We start from the raw sequence: 19,873 nt of genomic DNA on the forward strand, positions 1-19,873 counted from the left end.
CTTATTCGTGTTATCTATAAAAGTGTGACGGCAGGTCTCACTAGGTGGTGTCAAAAAGAATAAGAGGTGTTTGATAAAGAATTGAAAAGACATGTTGTACCAACCACAAGACAGAAAGGTGGTAGAGAGAAGATAAATACAGGTAGAGACAACATTGTTGTTGGCAGACAGATAAGAGTCTTGTTTTGAAAAAACGCCAACAAATATTTTTTCGGATAGGTATCATGCTGCATCGTTACGTGTATAGATGTAAATAAGAACAGTTTAAAAACCGACTTCAAAAAACCAAAAATACGGATAGTTTACCAAAAACTAAAATCAAACAAAAAGTAAAAACTAAAAGCAAAAATAACTATTATTAGTACTTATACGTTACCCAGCTACTCACCCACTGATAGGTTAGAAGTCGGTGCCATAAGGACCTTCTCGGGAGTTTAACATTTCACTTCACAATTGGCGATACAAACGATGAGCAATAAAAACAAACATCCAAACAAAGTACCTCCTCTTTTTTTGAAGACGGTTTTAAAATAAAAAAATAAAATAAATAATTTATTCAAATAAAATCTACATTTAAATTCTCTCAACAAAATCTGAATTGAAAGATCTAACATTCTCGAAGGTTCGAGGCACAAGCGTTCTATTCACGTCTAAACTATTGATTCCACAGCACAAATATAAAATACATTAGAGTTTGACTTTGATCGAGCTGTGTGCTTCGAGCTCACACTAAAACCGCAAACATTAAACCTTTCGATGAAACTAAATAAATCGACATTTTAAATAACTGTCTTAAGTTACAGACACTCTTTAGTTTGGTTTGCTTTTAGTTTTAAAAACTTATCATTATGTAAAAGAACTTTAAAAGTTTCTGCCACGGCTCTAATGGGAGGTTGTGTTGCATTTAAACATTACAATAGTACCTAAATATGTATAAATTATTGATTATGAGTAACTTTTATCATAAAATAAATACGTATGAGTTTGTTATGAAAGAGGTATCTCTTTCACTGTGTCTGTCGCTTCGTCAATGACTATTGCTATTAATTGTTTTCATTGACGAAGCAACGCATAGTGCGTATTTGAGATCCACTATACCTTTGTAGAGTAGAGTCAACGTTTATGCAGCTGCAGCCTATTGGTTTGTTCATAACGTTTTTGATATTGATATTAACAACACAACAACATGAATTAATATAATATATGGAGGCCAAAAATACATGTACGGTAATTACACCCGTGCTTACCCCTCAAGGGAAAACAAGCATAATGTTACGTAAAGGTAAACAACGTCAAAACCAGAAATAAGAGAACAAAAAGCCGACCCGATTGTTACAAAAATACACTCATTTTAAAATTCATTTGAAGGAATGAATACGTAACGATATTGGTCAACCGTTTTCACAATTTTTAATAAAGTTTGTTTAAATTCAAGAGGAAAGCTTCGAAAATATTGTTAAATTGTATTTACTTTTTCTTGATTATGTTGAAAATGGTTATGTTCTATCGATTTGGCACCTATATGTTAGGTATAGAGTTTTTACATTGGTACGATGTTGTTTTGTGAGTTAAGTCCTTTTAAATAAATATGATCTTAAATTATATGAGACTAGCTTCTACCAGCGTCTTTGCTCGTGTTCCCGTGGGATAAAAAAGTATACCTATCTAAGTCAAGCCGATAGCCCATTCTATACACCAAACCATCATCATAATCCGTTCAGTAATTTCAGCATGATAGACGCACAAACATCCAAACAAACATACTTTCACATTTATAATATATAATATTAAGTGTGATAGTGTGCTTAGATTGTTTTATATCTAAAAAGCAGACTGTCCTTTATAACGTTTATAAAGAGGTCCTTTACAGATAATATCAGTTTTATCTTCTTCATAGCATCTCTCTACACTAATTAGCACCTTTTGTTGTTCTACCCTTGTGTTAACAAATACTTCACAATGATTGATCTACTTGAGGCAAACGGCTCTTCCTTTGCGCCAAAAAAGACCGACATTAGTAAACCCAAAAACATATGATTAATTAACAGTACCTGTTAGGGCTAATTAAGTTAAATGGATGATCTTCAGAGTGTCTGTTATGTTTACTATATGGGCTTTATTTCATACTTTTAATTTAATCATCAACAGCCTATAAGTGGTCACTGCTGACCAAAGACCTCTTCTGGCATTAATCATCACGCTTGCTAAATGCGGGTTGGCTATTGCTATTGATTAGTTCTGATAATAGAAAGATTAGATACTAATAATATCTAGGTTTAGTTAGTGCTAGGTTATATATAGGTAGATATATAAATATATGTATTACGTAATGTGAAGATATAATCGTATACAGTGTGAGGATTTTCATCACTGTTTTCTAATGTTACGGATACCATATAAGTTGTGATAAGTTTTAAACACCAACAAGTAATAGTAAAAGTTATTATAAAGAATCCTAGCAAACTAATAAACCCGAAACACAAACAAACATTATAACAATGCCACAAAAGCGTCAACATCAACAAACTAACTCAAAGGAGAAACAGGAAAAAACACAAAAATATGAAGCAAATAGACAAAATATCTTTGTACCATTTGACACGGTTACGGAATCAAGACTCGTCTCACATGAAGCAAGAAAGCGTAAAGGAAACAAGGGAGAAAATGCGATATCAAACATACAGAAATCTTATTATATATTCCCAAATCTTATTTGTATTAACAAGATTATTTGTTATGGAACTCTGAATGACACTAAGCATCCCATCAGCTTCAAGGCTGCCTGTAATACGCATGATATTAAGATTAAATAACATCACAATGATAATATTCATCGGGGAATGGATTAAGTTGCTGTTTTCTTGTGTAATTCATGGGAATTTATGCTTTGTTTACTTTGAATTATGACAAATTATTGATCGAGTTTATAGGTATAAGGTTACTGAGAAAGACGTCTCAGGTAATCAAGGTTATAGGAAAGATTTTGGTTAATCTGATACTTAGTCTTACTCAAAGTCATTTAATGCAAGTTAATCTGATAGTCTTACTGAAAATCATTTTATGCTACACGGTTGGCGTGGTGGCTGGGCAACTGGCTGTCGTGAAACGGATAACCGGCTAGCGGATTCAATTCCCGCGCGGAACAACTCTTTGTGTGATCCACAAATTATTGTTTCGGATCTGAGTGCATGTGAAATTATAAGTTTGTAAACGCACTCACGACACAGGAGAAAGTCCTAGATAGAGTGATTCATAAAAAAAATACAGAAATGGTTATTTAACCCAGTCCTTAGCTATTTTTCGATACAAAATCGTTACTAAGGAACATTTTAAGTAATCATTCAATATCCCTGAGTGCGACAGTTTATCTTGAAGTAGATTATACTAAATATAGTCTACCTAGTCGCTAAACCTGCAGATAACATTGTTGTTACTAGAAAGACCACAATACACGTCTCTTACTAAATAAAATCTTAGATAAAATCTCAAACGTACTAAAACCGAGTACTACGACCCAAAACTCTTTATAAAACGCCCCCATGTTCAAAGTTTAAACTATTCAAAGAAAATCCTCGATGCAAGTTCGTTCCCAACATTCGTTTGAGGCAAAAATGGTGTTTAAAACGTGCAATTGTAAGCACGGAACTATTTAAACTGTTGGGAAATGTGAGAGGAATTTCGATTCGCGTTTGGTGGGAACGGCGGATATTAGGTAGCGGGTGGCGGGTCAAACAATTTCTGCTCTACTCTCGCTTTAACCCCATCGATGTCGTTGACACAGGTTTCTCAGTTGGTGTCGGTTTGTTTAAAGCTGTACTTATCGACATTTTAGTTAAGTATCAATGGTGTTCTAAAGTCCATGGTTATTTCTGTTGTCGATCTCTTGTCGATTTTGGTTTTATAAGTTCCGTATACGTCAAAGTCAAAGTCAATGCATTTATTTCAATTGATCCTAAATTGAAACGTCAAATTGAATTGTCCGTCAATCTGTCTGGCAGTGAAGCTAGATGCTAGTTCTAAAGTGTAGCTTCGAATGGAGAAGAACGAGCAAGAAACTTCATTCGATACGTATTATGTTTTTTCATCCAAAACCAAGCTAATAAGGTTCCTATTACAAACTCTTTCCATTTTTTTCATATCAAATCTATACAATACTAGAGAATCAACTTGCATGCTGTTCTCTCATTATTCTATTACATGGGACTTTAATACAAAATGGTGAAATGTTGGTGTACCTTGTATAGCGGCATAACGTCCCGTAATGTACACCTCTGCCTTCGGGGATAAAAGGCGTGAAGTTGTGTGTGTCTTTATTTGATTGGCTGAACTCTGGACCTTAGTTTGTTTCGGCATTTCTTCTCAGAGTAGTCCGATAACAAATGCCGGCTTCATATAATTACAGATTGATGTGTAAAAGTGTCATCATGTAACCTATTTGCAAAAATTAATATCATTTACCATTTATCCACCATCAACACTCCAAAATTACAACAAAGAGCAGTAAAAACGATTAAAAGCCAACCAAAACTAAGCCACGACCGTACTAATGAAGTTTCCAAAGAGATAAGACATTCAATAAAAGTAAATCAGAGTGTGGCCACTGTAAACTTTGCAGGGGAACGCAAGCTAAAGCATTGCATTAAGTTAGAAGGAGAGATATGTCTAGAGATTACAAAACTTTCCTGGAACGTTGCCCGCATCCATGTGACGCCGTAGGACTAAGAAAGGCTTTGCTTTTAGCTCAGTGTTGTACCTAAATCCAAAAGAACTATCATAATGTTTGGTAATCTGAAAAACTGTATGGTGTACCAATAATTGCATTCTTTGTAATTTGTCTTATCTTTTCTTAGACGTATGTGTGGTTTAAGTCAGTAAGAGAGTCTTTGATAATCCCGTAAATCCTTCCAAAACGTAGGGTTTCCAGAGATATTTCTTTACCTCACAAAAAATAAGTAAAAATCCTTGCATAAAGAAGAATTCTTGTAAGTTTTTAAACTGACATGGTCACTAACGCTATCATTAGAACTTAAGACGAAATATCGGAAACTCATAGACATAAATAAACATGGTAAATATCCAGTCTTAAGTTCTAATGTTAGAAGAATTCTTGTTAAACCTTTGCTTAACTTTTTAGTATAGAATTATTACAAATTAACGTTATTCACGAATAACTGCACAGATATAATTACGTCACACTTTATTCACTTTACGACTTCGGTACACATGCATCTAAAAGATAAACAACGACCAGTATATGTGTAAACTAAAATAGAATAATTAGTCATACCCAAGGGTGTCAACATATAATAGTTACCATTTAAACAGAAGATTTAACGACTTCGCTCCCATTGCCAAACAGTTGCGAACAGTTATTCATGAGAGTTCACAATTAAATTAAAAAGTTTTGCATAGTTTAATGACTTTACAACAGTGTGAATTAATTTATGTATGACACTTAGTTTGTTTTAATTTCATTAGGGTTGTTTAAGACATTGCTGTGTAAGAAAGTTAAGAGAGTTATCATTATGATTATGAGTCTGGTGTTAGTTAACATAAGTAGTGAATAGTATATGTATAAGTTAGTATGTAAGATAATGGTAGATCTCTTTCCAAGCAACTGGGTGCACGAGCTGCGGACTGCCTAGCGAGTTACCGGGGCTCTGGCTTGAAGATCAGGAGTAGGAACAGTGTGCTTTTTACTCAGAAGAGTCTGACTCCCTCTCGCCTCACCAAAGGAGGGAGAAGGCATTAAATGAAAAAAATTTTTAGAGGGGAAACCCCTCTAAAAAAATCTTCTATGTTAATGAAAAACATTAGTTAGCTGATTAAGTGATCGCATCTGAAATATTAAGACCGCCTCTTACCTCTCCGACCTCTTAATTGTTATCCATTTCTTGTTTCGGTTTTGTTGTCTCATTTAAGATATTTAAAAACTAGTTATTACCTGCTGCTTATTTCGTGTGGTCAAAGAAAAAAGGTAGCTTATATCGCTCTTCAGCTTAATGCCTGCCCTCAACAACAAAATCTTACCATAAACCATTAAAATCGCTGAAATGAATGAAATACAAACAAATACACTTTTAAATTTATAATATTATAAAGGATAACAGTATAGATTTGTGCTTCCTTTTTCCAGTGAAAAGTAGGTAAGTAGAGCAGGTTGATGAATGTATGAAATAGAATATACGAATATCGAATTGTTTTTTTTTCTATTGTTTCTACCATATACAATACTGGGAATACTATTCTGAGATTTTACATGAAACACATTTTACACGAAAAAAAGGAATAAACAGACACTGTCTAATAATGTTGTTCAAATGTTATTCTGATATGTTTCGTATATTTGTTTATATTTTTTATCCATATTTTTATTTATACAATGCCAGCTTTTGTGCATACATTCATTCATAAATATTGACGTAAAAACTGTAACTATTTTAGGGAATTTGTTTTTAAATAAAACTTACCTATACTGTTTACGATTATGAATGTAACTGTTTCATAGGTTAAACACCACTGACAAACGGTGAAGGAAAAACACCGTGAAATTAAAGTGAAAGAAAAGTAAAAAACATCACGAGAACGAAATTATAAGTATAAGTTTGTCCCCTATTCCATAAAAAAAAGTTTTGACTTAATAAACCAACCGTAAATAACATCGATGCGACCTATTCAGGTACTCATTTGAACAGAATTAGTGATTAGCAAGCGAGTTTGAAGTAGCGTCATGAATAGTAATCACCCTCTAAAACATGAATTAACCATTCAATGCAACGGTTAACCGTGTTTTGTTATTTATAGAGCTACGTTGACAAATAGGAAACCAAAACAACACTATAACAATAATAGACGATAGCAATAACAAGAGATAAAAATAAATAAATATCGTCACGACTTTTATCCCCGATGGGGTAGACAGATTTGCACATTATGGCACGTAATGCCACTGTACAATGTACACCCATTTTTCACAATTTATGTTCTAAGTCTCATTTAGTAGGGGCGGAACATTTCCAGATTCCGTGACTTTTTCTAAAAACTAAAAAAAAAACCGGCATTACTTTACCCGACGCGGGAATCAAGTCTTGCCCGAGATTCACCCTTGCGACGACGCCAACGAGGGAAACAGAAAATACACCTAAGTTTTTGTAAGATATAGACGTATCAACTAAAATATAAAGAGTCCATGTATTCTACTTTTAAGCCATAAGACCAAAATAAAACACTCCTCAAAATCAATAAAACAACCGGTTCATATTTATTATTTACTGGTCAGATGTACACACAGACAATACGGAAAAATAAAAATGAAATAAAATCAACTGATTACTGAGGAAATCTGATTACCTTTGTTACAGACCACGCCATCGCCATTGGCAAAGAGAAAATTCAATAGCAGGAAAATATGACTGAATTATTCATGGGACCACCTTTCAATGGTAATAACTCAGAATATATTCGACATACTTCACAATTTAAGGTATCTCTTCGTCGTGAATACGTATTTTAAGGCAGGGGTTAAGACTGACTTGTTGGTCTTGCTGTTCATATCCTTGATCGGGCGAAGTATTATTGAATTTAATGTTGCTAGATTTTTTTTTTTTTTGGTAATAGCACGTAGTTACAAATTCTACCTAGCGTACGTCAATAGCCTTTTTTTTCATTTGAGATGTGGTAAGCGGTGCGGTAGCTGATGCTAAGCGATAATGCAAGGAGCGGCATGCGATGGAGCAAGGAGCATGCCCATCAGCAGGCATGCGGCGGACACAGAATCCGGCAAAGAATTCCACTCCTTAGCGGTTCGCACTAGGAAGCTTGGATCACTCCCTATTACACTATATTTGTACATAAGTAGGTGTTAAATTTATATGTGCTGTCCAGCTTTCTACTCCCAGAATAAAAAATCGTGATGTTTAGAATAAACCATTTTTTTAAAGCTAATTTCACGCGACTAAAACCAATAGGTAAAAGCCTCTTTACTACCTATAACCGACTATAAAAAACACAGTACCCGTTTCCACCACGGTAACCGTGCCACTACGCTTCATCAAAGGATTATAAAAAAACTAATATGCAGTTATTTATTATTATCTCACAACCACCTCCAGCTTCTGAGACGTTGCACGCTGTTTAAGCTCCGTGCACCAGTGACATAAATTGCAACACTAATTCCCATTTTTTTTCTTTATTTCTGCTATAAATACGTATGAGGAAGACGGTAGTAATTTTTGTTATGTTAGTGTAGTTTTTATATTGTATAAGCCGGTAAACGAGCTGACGGATCATTTGATGGTAAGCAATCGCCGCCGCTCATGGACACCCGAAACACCAGAGGCGTTACAAGTGCATTGTCGGGCGTTTAGGGAGTTAGGAAATTAAGGTTTGTTGGGGAATCGAGGATTGGAAAAATTGGGGGAGATTGGGAAGTAATAGGTAAAAGTTTATGCATAAGATACATAAAATCAGTCTAATTCCCAAAAGGATTGGATAGGTATATTCAATGTACCTCACAGTTTTCGCCAGTTACTTTACTATATAAAGGTTCGTGCTATTCCTCATCTTTTAAAAAACAGAAAAAAGCTTTAGAATCCTTATCCAGGAATAGAAACACGTAACTCTTTGCTCGGCACTTCCAAGCACTTGATTAACGAGGTATACATATTAATATTAAAGTATAATATAAACGTCTTTTAGCCAAAGTTACATATTAAATGGAATACCAACTTTCACGAGTAGCATTTGTATGCTACGTAATATAAGGCGAGCCTATTACCATACAATATATAGATTTACAGTCACCTGAAAATATAATGTCAGTTCCAATAAAACACTATTGCCATAAAACATTCCTATGCCAATAACATTCAGGGATACTCATAAAAGCTGATGGAAGAAAATAATATCGGAGGCCTACGCCGTAGTAGCTTTGCGTAGGCGCTACGTTACGCGCGCTACGGATTAAGTGCTACGCTTAGTTACACAAGCGTAGCAAACGTGGAATGGGGTGGTTAATTAGCATTTTTTATTTATGACTAATCAATGTAACCTAGAAGTAACTGATACATTAATTTATGAAATCTGGGAAACAAGGTGTAATTAGACGCACGACATAATAAGTTACGCAATCACTTTTTTTGATAAAGATTATTTTACTGTATTTTGTTACTTATAGAGTATTTAATAAAAATAACTGGTGAGCAGTTTTTGTACCTCTGCTTACGGGTGCTTTTCCACCATAGATAACTACATAGCATATCTCTGGTGAAAAAAAAGAATCAAAATATACACTACACACACATACACTATATCAACACCAACATACGTTTTCATCATCGCCGTCCGTAATCGACCCACACGTTAAACGACATCAAACTACTTATACATTTTTTTCAACTAAAGGTTTCCGTAAACATAAGTTAAGTGCACCCCGAGGTGTAGACAAATAGCCAACACATTTTGCCACTTTCCTAGCCATATCATTATGTGCGGGCCTGCGGACGGTGAGCAAGGGTAGCTCGCCACCCGACCAGAACCAGACCCGTGCGTGCGGCGCGTCGCGCTCTGCGCGCGCCTCAAAGAGCCTGATCCGGAGCTGCGGACTACTTTGCGGGTTTACCGGGAATCCGGCTCGAAGGGCAGAAGTAGGAACGGGGTGGTTTTTAGTCAGTAAGAGTCTGATACTCCCTCTCGCCTTGCCCAAGGCGGGAAAAGTCATTGGATGATTTTCCCCCCCTCAAAAAAAAAAAAGCCATACCTATACCGTTATCACCAAAACCACACGGTTCCAGCAGTAACATTATTCAAAAGTTGAATCTCTTGTGAAACGGAATCTCTTGATGCTGAGCCAAGTTGCATAACGAAGCATTGGGCTTGTTAGGGGTAGATGGAGGTGCATTTTCAGTGTTATTTTTGCTTGTTAACTTGCTTGCTACGAAGATGTAATAGCTAAGCTGTGAAACTATGTGACCGTTTTTACTGATACTAAGCTATGTAGCTGTGCAAGTAAGATGTGCTATGAAGAAAGTAGCTGTGCGAGGATGATGCGCAGTTCGAGTATGCGATGTATCGATAGTAAGGAAGCCATCTATAGCACGCAACTTTCCATATAAAAAACATAGCTTAGCTGAGTCCGTTCCCACCAGTGCTAAGCTATATATATATACCAATGACTGATTGGTAAGTTCCAAACGCATCTACAGCAACGTAGCATACCACATCTCTGGTTGAAAAGCACCATACGTCGAGTGAGTTCTTATAATATTAAAGAGCATAGACATTACGTATTGAATGCTACGTTTCAATTTACTTTGAAAAATATCAGAGGCTTTATTACACATACCACGTATACTTAAATATGGATGTATCTATAAGTCTCAAGTCCAATAAAACTACAAACAACATCGCAACAGACCACAATTCAATAAAAACAACCCATTTCCACGATAATATAGATGGCGTCGTCTAAGCGGTTTAAAATTGATACTCTCAGAGAATGTGAGAGCCTCTTGCCTTTAGATGGTAGCGCCCGAGGCGGGAACACGACCGCGAACAGCTGACCTGGATAACCAACCACCCAGGTAGACACAACATCAAACTATACAGACCAGTATAAATTGACCGTCGAATGTGCGAAGAGGTCATACAAAGCGTGACCGTTATATACTGGTTATATAGCTTGATGTGTACGAGCTGAACCTATTACACCCCTTCTTTTAATTTGCCACAGCACCTCTTACAATGTTATCTAATGGTAAATTTTATGTTAGACTTTGTTATTGTTTTCTAGAATTGTTTTTGTGTGGTATTTTATTATCATATTATCGTGTATTTTATAATCGGTTATCGAGTCTCATGCAATGGGCTAACGGTGTTGAGCTAATTAGTTTCTATCCAATAGTCGAAAACATCATGTAGACCACAATGGTATTTAAGACCAAATTCCCAAAAAATCTTCCTATTTACTATCAAAGTTTGACAGCACACAGGCAACTAGTTGTGGTGTTACGGGTAGCAGGTTCGGTTCCCACACGGACCAAATGTATGTGTGATCCGCAAATTGTTGTTTTGGATCTGGATGTCTTGTGCATATGAAATTGTATGTTTGTAAACGCACCCACGATACAGGAGAAAATTCTAGTGTGGGGTAAAGTTTTTCAAAAGAAAGAACGATGAAGAAAGAAAGTATTGTCAAAGTTTGAAATTCCCTTTACCTTCGAAATTTTCGCTCGGCTTAAAATCACAAGATAAACTAAACAAATTCAAAATTCAAAACGAACCCTTTAATTCAGATTACAACGCAATATGATTTGATATTCTAGGGAGCGATAAATCTGATCCCGTTTCAGGGTCCATCCAAGATTTGTTGATTTGGGTAATTTGATACAACATCATCCCAGCTTAATGGCCAAAATTGGGAGTTAGGGAACAAAGTTATGTATGTAAACTATCATAACATTTAATCCTTGATAGATTAGTGAGGAGTTTATAGTCATTCACATAATGTTTGATGAAGTAGTGTCAGACTCTTACTGACTAAAAACCACCCCGTTCCTACTCCTGCTTTTTGAACCGGAGCCCCGGTAAACCCGCTAGGTAGTCCGCAGCTCCGGATCAGGCATCAGCCCTATGTTTGATGAACTAACAGCTTCTTTTTAAAAGGCTACCCTCCGCACTGGACTCACAAACAGACGGACTGATCAACTGTCTGCGTTAGACAAATATTTGTTCAGAGGGATTGAATGCGAGGGTATCAGAAGACCTTTTTTTAATAAACCTCCGTTTGTAAGGTTTTTCTTTCAGTTTAAGCCAGTGAATGGACAAGAAATAATAAAAGTATAATACGTATGTCGTTAGAAAATAGACATAAGGTATCAGATTCTGCTGAAAATTTGGTTTAACAATAAGACACTTACAAGTTTTGAGAGAAGATCTTCGCTCTTTCAATCCCTCTCTATGCTAGGATAATTAAATATTCTATGTTAATGGAAAACATTACTTAGCTGATAGTGATCGCATCTGCAATGATAAGACCGCCTTTGTACTCTTAATTGTTATCCATTTCTTGTTTTCGCTTTATTGTCTCATTTAAGATATTTTCTTCTATAATACCTACTTCAAAAATGTTAGTATAAAAATTATTTGATGTTAAGTGTATATTGTACAGTTACTGCCGTAATATGCACCACTACCTCTTCGGAGATAAAGAACGTGACGATACATACATATATTATGTATATGTCATGTATGTATAATATGTATATGTCATAGAATTGCTTCGTAGAAAAATAGACATAAAAGTTACACAATTTTATCGTCGATCACAACAACATAGTCTGTTTATTGTTCCCTTGAATAAATACAATGAAATAACAAACTGTACGTGAATAAACATTATAGTTACTTGTTCAACAAACAACCTTGAGCAATAATTTCTTCGTAAACCGGCACTATTATCACCGTTTTGCGTTTTTGGATGTAATCAATTTCATATAATAATTATCTTTTTCGATCTCTTTGACGGATTATATTGGTGTTACATTGTTCTCACATAACTGAACCAACGAAACAATGTATCCAAGAATTTTATTGTGAGCCTAATTGAAAAAGAGTATACAATGGAGTTTCTTGCTCGTTCTTCTCCATAGGAATCTAACACTTTGAATCGAGCAATAGTAACTTCACCTAGAGGACTGAAACCGACAGATTACACATTTTGTTTTCTTTATATTGTAATATTTGCTTTGACGTTCAAAAGTGCCTTCCCGGTGTATTTGACTTAACTTGACCAAAATTATCCAAATCTGTCCAGCCGTTCTGGAGTTTTAGCGACGCTAACGAACCGCAGTTGATTTATATGCGTTGAGTAAACCGTGATTTGTAGTTAACAATACTAAATCGAATCACAATCTACATAATTTAAGCCTACCTTTAGATAATGCAGTAATAGGAGCAGATGTTCAGCATAATAAACGTATCAATATAAATTAATAACACCTTTCAAAGCCAACAAAGAGTGACGAAGATAGTTCAATAATTCCCCTGTACACACACTTATTATATTCTCCCAGTAAAGCCGTCAATCACACATGAAAATATCTTATTCTTCTACCATTTGTGTGGGTGTTGTTTCCCAAATAGAAGGCTCAATTTTATTACAAGAGCTCCGTTTCACTTTTGTGACAGGCGCTGAAGTTCGCTATTGCCTTGAACTTCGTTTAGCTGTTTGTCCAATAATATTTCGTGTGTATATTATTGTTTGAATATTTGTAGGTATCAGTTTATTTTAAGTTTATGTGTGATGTCCATTCCATACATTTATGTGGTTTGTTTCGGATAGAACTTATATGGTAATGGTATTCATATCAAATTGCATTTTGATCTACATAGTAAAATATAAAATTATTGCAGTGTTTATTTACTGTGTATTTATTTGGGTTCGAAACGGTATGGTATTACATGGGTAGGAAGCCAAGAAAGGGCTTTGGGATTTGGACATGCGCGACTAAATAAAGTATTAATTTTCCCCTTAACTTCAAATCGTTTGTTCAGTATTTTGTCGCTTAAACCTATTAAAATAGGTGCAATCGTGGAGCACGGCCTCCATTTCAGGATCACCAAAATCGAGCAAATAATTGTTCAGATATTTTATGACTATAGGAAATAGGCCTAACAGCTGAAATGAAGATTATAAGGTACAATTTTGTTCCAGGAAGGCGCGTGCGCGCGCGAATGGTGCGCAGTGATGGGGGGGCCGCGGCGCATGTCCAGTGCGCTGCTGCTGCCCTTCGCGCTGCTGTCCCTGCCACCCACCGATGCTGCCAACACTACCACCTACCGGGTATGTTAAGCTTAAGTCTTTGACTGCCAATAGAAAACTGTTGAAGGCAAATCCTCCGCTAACGTCGGTCACCGGTGACCACCGTGGTGTTCAATGTGTTAAACTATTCCTAATTCGTGATCTGATGAACAGACCCAGATCGCCTCTACTTTAAACACCTAACGCCTCATAGAAGACGAAACAATAGGGTATTTTTCGTAAGGAAAAGTCTGACCCGTCGAAAGAGCTCCATAAAGCAAAGGAACTTTACTGTTTACTCCAGTGTAGCTACCACAGAACATACTTCCTTTTTGTGTTCAGAGGTAGTTATGCACATTAACAAATTGGGCGCAAGCTTGAATAGTTGGACACACAGTTCTATTTATCAACATAATAGCTCTTGTGGCAGTAACTATCACTTTTTGTCCTGAACAACTAAGTACTACTTAATTAACTAGCATTTTAAAACATTGAAAGAAAACTCCTTGCAGGTCGATGAAGAAACCACATTATACATTTTCCAAAAGAGGAACTTTCCTTTGTACTAAAATGCAAAATAATAAAGAAATTATTTAAATAAGGTGCGCCATATTGTAGCATATGTTCCGTTGTAAACTCGGCCTCGGTCCGGCACTGGATACAATATATTGATCGTTCCCTCTAAGAAAACGTAAATCCTATTGAACTTTGGATAAATGGAAGTAGGTTACAACATATTATTCTAGTAAAGGGTTGGTTTCCTAGGATAGAATCATCCAACAAACACTTTTGTTCTTATTAAAACCATAGCCTCTAACTACAACCAAAAACTACGACTAAGGAACGAGCACCAGGATCCTTTTATCTTTTTTTGACTCGTCTGCAATGCCTAAGCCGCCTGCCAAGTGAGGGGATTATAGAAAACCTTTTCTAAAGAGGAAGACCTTAGTCCACTAGTATTTCGACGTAAAACAAAGCTTGCGTTGTGTTTCGTTGTGTGAGTGAAGTCACCGTCCATTTACTCCCCTTCCCAATCCCCAATTCCCCAACAACCCTAAAATTCTTAACTCCTTAACGGCTGGTAACATACTTCTAACGCCTCTGGTGTTTCGGGTGTCCATGGGCGGCAGCGATTCCTTACCACCAGGTGACCCGTCAGCTCGTTTACCGGCTTATACCATAAAAATAAATGGAAATGTCATGAACCAAAAAATGCAGCGTAAGTCAGTTAAAAAATATGAGAGTCCCATTTTCACGTGCATCGCCATTAAAACTCGACGTCGCGTCGTTCATTCGAAAAAGCTTAAAATTGGGTTACGGCTATACGTGTCACCAGCCGACGCAGCTACAGCCATTTTAATTATAAAGCCATCATATTGACATCAAGGTTTTAAAACACGTGGGATACTCGCTGTTACTAAATGGGATTGAAAAAGGTGCAGTTGCATTAGAAAAATCCAATATACCTATGAGATTGTCATGATACTCATGAGTCATGACATCTACTCACATCATATTTTTTATGGTTTAAGCCGAATAACGAACTGACTGATCACCTGATGGTAAGCAATCGCTACCCATGGACATAAGTGGGTTAGGAATATAATTCGAGTGGAGGCTGTTATTATAGGAAAATATTATAAAAATAAGGAATACTTGATCTTGTTTGTCACAATAAACATCTTCATAAAATCAGTTTACATTGAGGAAGGAGCCTATTACTGCCTACGGCACAGTACATAGTACACAGCAACAGTACGGTAGCGGCTTGTATAATGATAGTGAACCAATTCCATCAAAATTACGTTTATGTTTGTATGTAGCGTTCCAATTAATTTTGAAACCTCAAATATGAGGTGAACGTTATATTCAGGTTATATTAGCTTTGTTTCCCTATATACCTAGTTAAAACAGAAATTATTACATAGAAACTACTAGTATAGGTTACATAATTGTTAATTTTGATATTCATGTAACGTCAGCTTGTTATAGTGGTAACTAAGCCGATATTGATACTGAATATCAAGTTTTCATCAGTTACGATAGTGAATAATAAAATACTTAGGTATGTAAAGGGTACAATTCATACCTAAAATTCCTAACCTCCAAAATACCGGTAACGCACTAGTAACGCCTCTTGTGTTTCGGGCGCATATGGGCGGTAGCGATTGCTCACCACACAAGTGATTCGTATATGCTCGTTTACGAGCTTATACCATAAAAAAAAAACAAACCAGACCAACAGAAACTAAATACTACGAACTTTGAAAAAGAAGCAAAAGATTTACAAAAATATCTTGACATAAAAATACAGATCTCTCATCAGTAGACATTCAAGGATGTTGTATAAACATCCCTTTTATACCTATTTTGAAGAACGCACCCCTCGGCGGTTATAATAATATTTTATTGACGCAAACTCGATGAACCATTGAAGGCGTAGATGGAGTATACACGCATTATACGCAACACCAGCCTCATTGGGAACGAGGCGATCGTTAGGACAGAGCCACACTTAACTGCCGATTACTATTCGTCCTCAGTCCAGTCTCGGCCTGGTATTAAAAAGCTGAAGAGGTTATTAATTTGTTTGGTTGATTGAACGCGCTAGTTACATGTTTAAATTTAAAAATGTTTCTACATTGGATAATCTATTTATCAAGAATGACTTGAATCAAGGTCAAATCACATCACGCTACAAACTATAGGATTTAAACAGCGGGTGAAACTGTGTGAGTGTAGTTAGTGTCTCATACAATTATACAAGAAACAATGGAGGCATTTATACTATTATTAAGAGTTTAGGTCCTGTTAAATCTTTTTTTTTTTGTATAAATTTCTACCAAGCCGAGACCGGGCGGAGGACGAATTGAGATCAGCGCTATAGTGTGGCTCCAGCATTACCGGTCCAATCACAGTGATTTGCGTCAGTCGTCAGTCTGCATTTCGCAATAACACGTTGCTATGAATATTGCACGTAACATGTGTGATTGTATTGTGCCTGTTATTGCTAATACTAGACAGATTCAACACAAAATTTTCCACGGCTATGTTATTATGTTCAAATGCAACTGCCTATCAAGAGATTTCAAATTTGATACAAAACAAACTATTCTCATAGATTTTATTTTCGGGTTCCAGAAAATTTCTCTAAAAGCACTCTCTTGAATCATTTATTTATTTATTCATTTTATTATTTATTTATTTATCTATAATTTTCTTGTTAATTCAATTCTGTTACAACTAGAATTTTTGTAGACCCCCACTAATTTATTCTACCGACGTTCGACAAAGATGCTTTTGCTCAAAACAACTAGCCGTAAGTAACATTATCCTCTGGGCCACTATAGGAGATATAAAAGCAAACGTCAACATCCCGGTTGTCATCCAGAGCTAAGCTCGTGGATGGGAAATCCAATATCACTGAATATTTTGTGGAAAATAGTAAATGGAAAAGCGTTTCGTTCATTAACGGATTGGCTTTCATTGTATTACTTGTAAGTAACAAGGCATTGTTTTAATTATGCGTAGGTGCTTAATAGAGGTACTAAGAAATTACTAGCAAGACTTACAGATACAGATACTACACCTTCATAGTATTTTGGACAAGAAAGTATTTGAGACACATCATCCGCCTATAAGTGGCCAGTGACCAAAAGCCTCTTCTCACATAGAAGGTTTGAATATTAACCACGCTTGCTCAACGCGGGTTGGCGATTTTAAACTTTTAATTAATTAGGAGTCATAAGCCAAAGTTTTCTCACGATGTTTTCCTTCACCGTTTGTCAGTGGTGTCTCTGAAAAAGTTGCCGTTGGTAGGTTTTCAACCCGCACTCTCATGCATGAGAAGCGGACGTAATAAACCTCCAGGCCACCACGATGTAACACTCACGATTTAATAATCCAACGTACAAAATTAAGTAATCGGAAAAAATCTCATTTTGGTCCTCAAAGGTATTGTTTATATCGTAAGTGACCCGGTTGTGGCCACTTTAAGAATTTTATCGACTTTGAGGCTTTCTTAACTTGTAGTTTTTGTTATCACGAACATATTTCTTGTAAAAAGTCATTTAACATGTATTAACCTTGCCTAAGAAAACCCTTTTTTTAAAGAACGTCCAATAGAAAAATAAATGTATAAAAAAGAAAAAAAAAGGGAGTTTGTGCCATTTTTGGCCAGATTCGTGCCATTTCTGGCCACGGTCGTGTGCCAGTTCTGGCCATCAAAATATACTATAAAAGTAATTAAAATTTATTTATTAAATTGGACATTTTACAAACAATGATTTTTATTTAGTTTGGAAAATATGAAATATTATTACTTCACTTTAATTTGACTTACTAATAAAGAGATCAACATTTATATGACGTTGGTAAAAGCTGCAAAGTAAACTGACCTCCCCTTTGTGTGAAGGCAATTTATTGCATCTCTGAAAATGAAAAATATGTATTAGTTGATATGTAGAGCCAAGGAAAAAAAAGTCACGATAAAATAAAGGGGAAGAAGTGGAGTGTCTATGTACACCAGTTTTGGCCAGCCATGTGGCCAAAGATGGAGAAATTCATAATTTTGTCTCCATTAGTGGCCACCTTCTAAAAACCTCACTTCAGAAACATATGGCGACAAAATAACTTTAGTTTCACTTAGAAAATATATTCTTCATGTAGTATTAACATAAACATCCAAACAATAAGCAAAGATTTAAAAAATAAAAACCCAAATCCTCACCCGCTCGCCTTAGCCTTTTTGTTAAGATCTTAACAATTTCATCCTCAACTAAAAAAAATGACTTGTTGCATCGAAGTGAAGTTTGACACATCAAAGCTGCCAACGGTATCAGTATCTCCAATATTCAATATTTTAAATACTGTACATCACAGAGTAATTTATTTGTCCATGCTTTAGTTATAAATATTTGAAGGCCCAAATGGCCACAAAGGGGTCGATGGCCACAACCGGGTCAGTTGCCCTATTCGAACACAGAAAGAATCCCACTTAGTAATGTTAAAAACGTAAAGACTGAAGAGATTCACTGGACATTCGAGGAAATTCACAAAGATAAATAATTAAACTTCAACTGGACGTGGAAAGAAAGACAGCTGTTTAAATAAATGCAATTGCAAAGGAAAATTCTAGCACTACTACTGATTTATAATTAAAAAGTAATTAAAAGACAGTAGTGCTCTTACTAAGTGTAAGATATTGCTCAGCAAGACTACTACAAACACCTTTTTTAAGTGGGAAAAATCATCCAATTACTTCTCCCGCCTTGGGCGAGGCGAGACGGAGTGTCAGACTCTTACTGACTAAAAACCTACGCTTGCTCGCTGTTCTCAGAGCCTCTAGTAGAAACGGCATACAAAACAAGGGTATGTGCGAGGGATGTGTACGAGGGATTAGCGTTGAGAAGGATGTGTTATGAGGTTTTCGCATACCTACTATACCAGCCAGACCACACACAGAATTTGTTGGAAGTAGAAGTGCGCAAAATAGATATGCAACGCATACCTACTCGTACCACATCTTAATCTGAATTTTCACAGCTCCGCTACACACCCTCGTAGGCACATTTTCACTGTACAGCTTATTTGGAAATCCCCACATTTTTTCACAGCACAAGTAAACATCCTCGCACGATATATTTCCGTCGCACATCTCTAGTGAAAAAGCACCCTTAGCTTGATGTGCTATGTTTTTCTGTATCAATCTAAATAACTTCAGCATTACAATCTTCCTCCCCCTACTTAAACTAAGGCTTCTCAATACTCTACACGATATCTGATGGCGATTTAATGCAGCTTCTCCGATCGACGAGTTTAAATTAAATAGAGAACAATCAATATGCACGTCTTTTTAATTGCAATTATGTAGTTGTTACATGCATATTCATTGTCTCTCTAACACTGACTACGGCTACTCTACAAGTATTAAAATAAAACAGTTAAGAACATATTTTAATGGGAAGCAAAACGTTTTGCCTGATACAATGAAAAAACAAAAAAATATAATTATATAAAAAAAATCTAGATGAGGTCGGCATTTCCTAACGGACTACTCTGAAAAGAAATGCCGAA

The 19,873-nt window shown here is 36.0% G+C and overlaps 1 protein-coding gene across 1 annotated transcript in view; it reads left to right on the plus strand.

The window, feature by feature from the left end:
* The window catches only part of LOC118271720 (probable G-protein coupled receptor CG31760), a 91,531-nt gene that overhangs the window by 53,937 nt on the left and 17,721 nt on the right, over nucleotides 1–19,873 (plus strand). Inside the window, exon 3 of the mRNA XM_050693623.1 lies at nucleotides 13,712–13,840. Coding sequence (XP_050549580.1) covers nucleotides 13,745–13,840 — 96 coding nt within the window. The 5' untranslated portion in view covers nucleotides 13,712–13,744. The remainder of the gene's footprint in view (nucleotides 1–13,711; nucleotides 13,841–19,873) is intronic.

The sequence above is a fragment of the Spodoptera frugiperda genome, chromosome 5 (assembly GCF_023101765.2).
Source record: "Spodoptera frugiperda isolate SF20-4 chromosome 5, AGI-APGP_CSIRO_Sfru_2.0, whole genome shotgun sequence".
Lineage (NCBI taxonomy): Eukaryota > Metazoa > Arthropoda > Insecta > Lepidoptera > Noctuidae > Spodoptera > Spodoptera frugiperda.